The sequence below is a fragment of the Sander lucioperca genome, chromosome 9, assembly GCF_008315115.2.
Source record: "Sander lucioperca isolate FBNREF2018 chromosome 9, SLUC_FBN_1.2, whole genome shotgun sequence".
Lineage (NCBI taxonomy): Eukaryota > Metazoa > Chordata > Actinopteri > Perciformes > Percidae > Sander > Sander lucioperca.
In genome coordinates, this window is record NC_050181.1 from 21,651,477 (window position 1) to 21,658,788 (window position 7,312).

Below are 7,312 nucleotides of genomic sequence, written 5' to 3' on the forward strand. Positions count from 1 at the left end.
CCAGAGGTCTCCTAGATCAGGCAGACAGACAGAAGGACAGCCAGACAGACAGCCAGACAGAAGGACCGACAGACAGGCAGGAGGACAGATAGTGAGACAGAAGGACAGACAGACAGACAGACAGACAGAAGGACAGACAGACAGACAGACAGACAGAAGGACAGCCAGAAGGACAGCCAGACAGACAGGCAGACAGACAGCCAGACAGAAGGACCGACAGACAGGCAGGCGGACAGATAGTGAGACAGAAGGACAGACAGACAGACAGACAGACAGAAGGACAGACAGACAGACAGACAGACAGACAGAAGGACAGAAGGACAGCCAGACAGATAGAAGGACAGCCAGACAGACAGGCAGACAGACAGCCAGACAGAAGGACCGACAGACAGGCAGGCGGACAGACAGTGAGACAGGACAGACAGACAGACAGGCAGGCAGAAGGACAGACAGACAGAAGGACAGACAGACAGACAGACAGACAGACAGACGGACAGAAGGACAGACGGACAGACAGAAGGACAGCCAGACAGACAGGCAGACAGACAGCCAGACAGAAGGACCGACAGACAGGCAGGCGGACAGACAGTGAGACAGGACAGACAGACAGACAGGCAGGCAGAAGGACAGACAGACAGACAGAAGGACAGACAGACATACAGAAGGACCGACAGACAGGCAGGCGGACAGACAGTGAGACAGGACAGACAGACAGACAGGCAGGCAGAAGGACAGACAGACAGACAGAAGGACAGACAGACATACAGAAGGACCGACAGACAGGCAGGCGGACAGACAGTGAGACAGAAGGACAGACAGACAGACAGGCAGGCAGGCAGGAGGACAGACAGACAGCCAGACGGAAGGACAGACAGCCAGAAGGACAGACAGCCAGAAGGACAGACAGCCAGACAGAAGGACCGACAGACAGGCAGGCAGGCGGACAGACAGCCAGAAGGACAGCCAGACAGACAGCCAGAAGGACAGCCAGACAGACAGACAGACAGAAGGACCGACAGACAGGCAGGCGGACAGACAGTGAGACAGAAGGACAGACAGACAGGCAGGCAGAAGGACAGACAGACAGAAGGACAGACAGACAGGCAGGCGGACAGACAGTGAGACAGAAGGACAGACAGACAGGCAGGCAGAAGGACAGACAGCCAGACAGAAGGACAGACAGCCAGAAGGACAGACAGCCAGACGGAAGGACAGACAGCCAGAAGAACAGACAGCCAGACAGAAGGACAGACAGCCAGAAGGACAGACAGCCAGACAGAAGGACAGACAGCCAGAAGGACAGACAGCCAGACGGAAGGACAGACAGCCAGAAGAACAGACAGCCAGACAGAAGGACCGACAGACAGGCAGACAGACAGAAGGACAGCCAGACAGAAGGACTGACAGCCAGACAGAAGGACAGACAGACAGACAGGCAGGCAGACAGAAGGACCGACAGACAGACAGATAGACAGACAGGCAGACAGACAGGCCAGACAGGACGGGACAGACAGGTATATAGACACATAAAAACAAGCACATTTACAACAACAACACCAGATCCATACAACAATATATACACAACTCATGCACTGCCAAAACATCATGTACCGAAACGTTTCAGATCGAATACACGTGCCGTTACAGCCCTACTGCATATATTATTTTTTTATTATTATTATTATTATTATTATTATTATTATTATTATTATTATAGACTGAATGAGTGTGAATGAATCTCACCTGTGTGTAGAAGCCACTAGCTGCCTCCAGGAACAGCGACAGGTTGGCCTGGACCTCGCTGCGGTTGGGGTTGGCTCGGTTCTTGGCCTGGCTCTGCAGCGTGGTGATCTGGTTCTTAAAAGCATGATTCCACCTGCAGGCGCACAGAACAGAAACACACCATCAACACCAACACGAGACAGCTGACTCCTGTCTGCGTGTGTTAAAGGGATCCTTATGCCTGCCAGACAAGACTAGAAGACTCTGAAAATACTTTAAAGAGACTAGTCTGACACCATCTCACATCTAACGTTATCTGTCATAATCAGTGTTGGGAGTAACGGCGTTTAAGTATAACGGCGTTATTTTGTCAGTAACGGAGTAATCTAAATAATTACTTTTCCCATCGTTGCAACGCCGTTATCGTTACTGAGAATGTAAAGTGGCGCGTTACTACAGTTTGGTTGAATGAGGTAGGCTTTGGCTACACATCAGCTGCCTGGAGAGAGCAGGGGGGGGATGATGACAACGTTGCAAATGCGATGATGATTGGCTGGGTGGGCGGATGCCCTGCTCACGCTGTCTCACTGCACGCTCTGACTACCACTAAACACCAGACAGCGACGAGCCAGGGAAATTCAAAGGTAGCGTTCTGGAACTGGAAGTACCGGCACTACTTCTCGCTCATTGAAATTAAAGGCAAGAATGTTTATGTAACAGGCACGCTATGCCCAGGAAAAAAGACTTTATCCACGTCTGCCTCAAGCAACTCCAATCTTATGAAGCCCCTCACATCAACACATGCTAACACCACACGTGTTGCTGCTGCTAACCCAACACCAAGCCCAAATGCAGCTAGCGTGAGCTCCAGCGAAGAGACGGAGCCACTCTGTTAAAACAAGCAGCGCTCCATTTTTTGGGTCAGCAACAGGTGACCGAGGCCGAGCTGAACACATTGATTGCAAGGATGTTATAGAACCTAATAGCGTTATAGAACATAAAAAATAACGTCACAGTTACTTTGCTGAGTAACTAATTACTTTTACAATGTGGTAACTGAGTTACTAACTCAATTACTTTTTGGGAGAAGTAATTTGTAACTGTAACCAAGATGACCAGCACTGGTCATAATGTGTAAAGACTGGGCATCTTGCAGGGTCACAATTTGCATATTACATGATAGCTTACACAAACACACACACACACACACACGGGTTTCTACCAGTATAAGTCTTAACACTGCAAAAAATGCACAAAAAACTGAAAAAAGCATCAAACTAACTATTAGACTTTTCTCAGATCTAATGATTTGGGATATTTGGACTTCGTTAGCAAGCTTTGTCTTTAAGCTTTTTTGAGCGTTATGTATTTAAGATCTGCTCTAGCTTTTTATTTTAATTGAAAACATCCCATTTTCTTGAGCAAAGACCCTTAAACCCCTCCTAAGTCTTGGATAAACCCAGGGAGAAAACCGACATACGAACAAAATTTCGTTCCACTGGCTCATAAATACTGCCCCCCAACTAAAAACAAGAACTACTGTACAGAATAAGTACATAAATAAATACAAATGCCACAGAGTGCTAGGGTTTAAAGCAAAATTAAAATATGACACTAAATATATAAAAACTGCTATTGCAGGATTATAAATAAATACTATAAAGTGATCTTAGTTGTTGCATCTCTGACAGGGACACGTGTGTGTGTGTGTGTGTGTGTGTGTCTTTGTGTGTGTGTGTGTGTGTGTGTGTGTGTGTACGCATGCGTCTGTCTGTCTGCGTGTGTGTGTGTGTGTGTGTGTGTGTTTGTCTGTCTGTCTGTCTGCGTGTGTGTGCGTCTGTCTGTCTGTCTGCGTGTGTGTGTGTGCGTCTGTCTGTCTGCGTGTGTGTGTGTGCGTCTGTCTGTCTGCGTGTGTGTGTGTGCGTCTGTCTGTCTGCGTGTGTGTGTGTGCGTCTGTCTGTCTGTCTGTGTGTGTGTGTGTGTGTGTGTGTGTGTGCGTCTGTCTGTCTGTGTGTGTGTGTGTGCGTCTGTCTGCGTGTGTGTGTGTGTGTGCGTCTGTCTGTCTGCGTGTGTGTGTCTGTGTGTGCATGCGTCTGTCTGTCTGTCTCTCTGTGTCTGTCTGTGTGTGTGTGTCTGTGCGTGCATGCGTCTGTCTGTCTGTCTCTGTGTCTGTCTGTCTCTCTGTCTGTCTATCTGTCTGTCTGTGTCTCTGCGTGTGTCTGTCTGCGTGTGTGTCTGTGCATGCATGCATGCATCTGTCTGTCTGTCTGTCTGTGTCTGTGTCTGTGTCTCTGTCTGTGTCTGTATGTGTCTCTGTCTGTCTGTCTGTCTGTCTGTGTCTCTGTGTCTGTCTGTCTGTGTCTCTGTGTCTGTCTGTCTGTCTGTGTCTCTGTGTCTGTCTGTCTGTCTGTGTCTCTGTGTCTGTCTGTCTGTCTGTGTCTGTCTGTCTGTCTGTGTCTCTGTGTCTGTCTGTCTGAGAGGCGGAGCAGCTTACAGGTCTTGCTCCACCTTCTTGTCCAGAGCGTACTCCAGATCGGTCACCAGCATCTTCTGGTACAGATCCTGCAGCGCCTGCCGGGACGTCCACACCTCCGCCGCCCCCAGCTTCGAATCTGACGCACGCCGACAGAGAGGGAGACAGAACCCAAAAGTCAGCTTAAGCTGTGTTTAAATATGCTCTAGGACAGAGGTGCCCAAATTCTTTCATATGAAGGGCCAAAATGTATCTGGATGGAAGGCCACGGGCACAAAATAAATGTTGAAGAATACCGTAATTCTTGCCATTCTCCATAGATAAAACGTCCCTATGTAATTTAAATGGGAAGTTTACCAGCACTGTGCATTACATTGCCGTTAAACTCAGATTACGTACTTTTTAACTGCACAAAATGTACATTTCGTAGTTATTACTTTTAAAATAAGAGGAGAATAAGCATGAGCATGTCAAATCCATGGCGGGCCAAATCAAAGAGAGCACGGGCCAAATTGGGTGGCTTTGCTCTAGGATTAAACTATACTAAATTAACTTTAGATTAGACTAGATTCAACTGTATTGTCATTGTGCAGAGTACAAGTACAAAGACAACGAAATGCAGTTTGTGTCCAACCAGTGCAAAAAGAGCAAAAATGTGTAGACAGGTATAGACAACACGAGAACTATAGTGCAGTGTAGAGAGTAGTATACAGTTGGTTTACAGAACGTGGTTTAGAATAATATAAATTAAATATAAATATGTGCAGTGTATTAGCAGTTACCAGATATGGGTATTCAGTGTGAACCATATAGACAGATATGTACAGCTATGTGCAGATATGTACAGCTATGTGCAGTGTGGTAACAGTACCATCGTAGTGCAGAAACAGTAACATTATAAGAGTATAGTGAGAATAAGTGTATGTGCAGGATGAATAGTATGAAGAGCAGTAGAATATGGCTATGTATAAGTGTAGTTACGGCTGCAACTAAATATTTTCATTGTGGATTATTTCCTGGATGAATAGATTAGTTGTTTGGTCTCTAAAATATCAGGAAATGGTGAAAAAATGTGGATCAGTGTTTCCCAAAAAGCTCAAGACAAACGTCCTCAAATGTCTTGTTTTGTCCACAACTCAACAAGATATTCAGTTTACTGTCTTCGAGGAGAGAAGATACTAGAACATATTCACATTTAATGAGCCGCAATTAGACATTGTGGAAGAATTGAATCGGGACAAAATGATATCGTCCCAACCCTGGTAACTGATTTTGAATTAGAAATGTAATCGAAACGGAGCCGTGTGAATCGTTGGCGATACTCAGTCCTAATTTGGAAGATCTCTAAAATAAATGAAAACAAACTGATCCTGATGTATTTGAGGTTGGTGGGTTAGGGGTTAGGGTTAGCTTTCACTGAGGAAGATGTTTGAGTTGATGGAGGAAACCTACCTGTCATGTCCGCCTTCAGGGCCTCTGCCTGTCTGCTCGGATGTAAACAGAGAGGAGGAGGTTAGACGGGTCCAACACACACACACACACACACACACACACACACACACACACACACACACACACACAGAGTAAGAGACACACACGCAGAGAGTCAGAGACACACACACACACACACAGAGACACACACACACACACACAGAGAGTAAGAGACACACACACGCAGAGAGTCAGACACACACACACACACACACACACACGCAGAGAGTCAGACACACACACACACAGAGACACACACACACACACACAGAGAGTAAGAGACACACACACGCAGAGAGTCAGACACACACACACACACACGCAGAGAGTCAGACACACACACACACAGAGACACACACACACAGAGAGAGACACACAGAGTCAGACACACACACACACACAGAGACACACACACACACACACACAGACACACACACACAGAGTCAGAGACACACACACACACAGAGTCAGAGAGACACACACACACACAGTCAGACACACACACACACACACACACACACAGAGACACACACACACACACACACAGTCAGACACACACACACACACACACATACAGAGTCAGACACACACACACAGAGAGAGAGAGAGAGACACACACAGAGTCAAACACACACACACACACACACACACAAAGTTACACACAGAGACACACAGAGTCAGACACACACACAGAGTTAGAGACACACATACACAGAGACACACACACACACAGAGTTAGAGACACACATAGCTACACAGAGACACACACACACACACACACATGCACTTGACATTATCAACACACTTCATATTTTCTCACAGTACACAGATGACTAACCGAGCTATCAGAGGCGGACACCTGACAACGACGTCACCTGTCCATTCGCCTCATTAAAACATTCAACAGCTCGTATCAAATGTTGCTGCTGACATCGGGCTCAGACTAATCCCTGGATCCGAGCTAGCAGCCCGCTGCTAACCAACCACCTCCACGTTTAAATCACAGACCAGTTAAAACACGCAGCCGAATGGGCTGTGACAGATGAAAGTGGCCGCTGTTAATGATGATGTTAATGTTACAGAAACGGCTCGATAAACCTAACACACGGCAGAAAGGCGCTAGCAAGCTAAAGCTAACTAGCAATAACACAACGAGTAACACGCCTCTGTGTGGCTTTTAAATTCACCCCAGCGGCGGAATACAAACATTAAATCCGTCTACAACGCCAACAATTTGAATAAAACATGATATATATCTGATTAAATGTGATAAAATGGCGGCAGGTGGCAGTATCGATTGTTTGTTGATATATGAAGCTAGCTAGCGCCAACGATTAGCCTTCAACCTGCTAGCATTAGCGTTAGCATCCGAACAAAACAATTCAGCCGTTTGGGTTTAAAATGTCCGTTTCTGAGCAACGGCTGTACCGCTGCGTGACCCGGCGGAGGAGCCAACAGAACCGAGCCTACCGTAAGTACTGCGCACAGAGGTTCATCCTGCCGGATCAGCACCAGTCTCTCAGGCAACGACTGGTCCAGAAGCTAACGCTCTTCCCGGCGCCATCTTGTTCCTATCTGACCCACAGAGGGCCGAGAGTCTGAGAGGAGGAGAGGAGGAGGTACCAA

General features: G+C 47.0%; 1 protein-coding gene across 3 annotated transcripts in view; it reads right to left on the reverse strand.

The window, feature by feature from the left end:
* Positions 1–7,312, reverse strand: part of smg7 (SMG7 nonsense mediated mRNA decay factor) — a 50,341-nt gene extending 43,029 nt beyond the window's left edge. For all 3 annotated transcript variants that reach the window (XM_031303520.2, XM_036005200.1, XM_036005199.1), the window contains exons 1-4: positions 7,157–7,312; positions 5,648–5,679; positions 4,217–4,334; positions 1,744–1,876 (exon numbers count right to left, since the gene is read on the reverse strand). In XM_031303520.2, the coding sequence (XP_031159380.1) occupies positions 1,744–1,876; positions 4,217–4,334; positions 5,648–5,679; positions 7,157–7,182 (309 nt within the window). In that variant the 5' untranslated portion in view covers positions 7,183–7,312. The remainder of the gene's footprint in view (positions 1–1,743; positions 1,877–4,216; positions 4,335–5,647; positions 5,680–7,156) is intronic.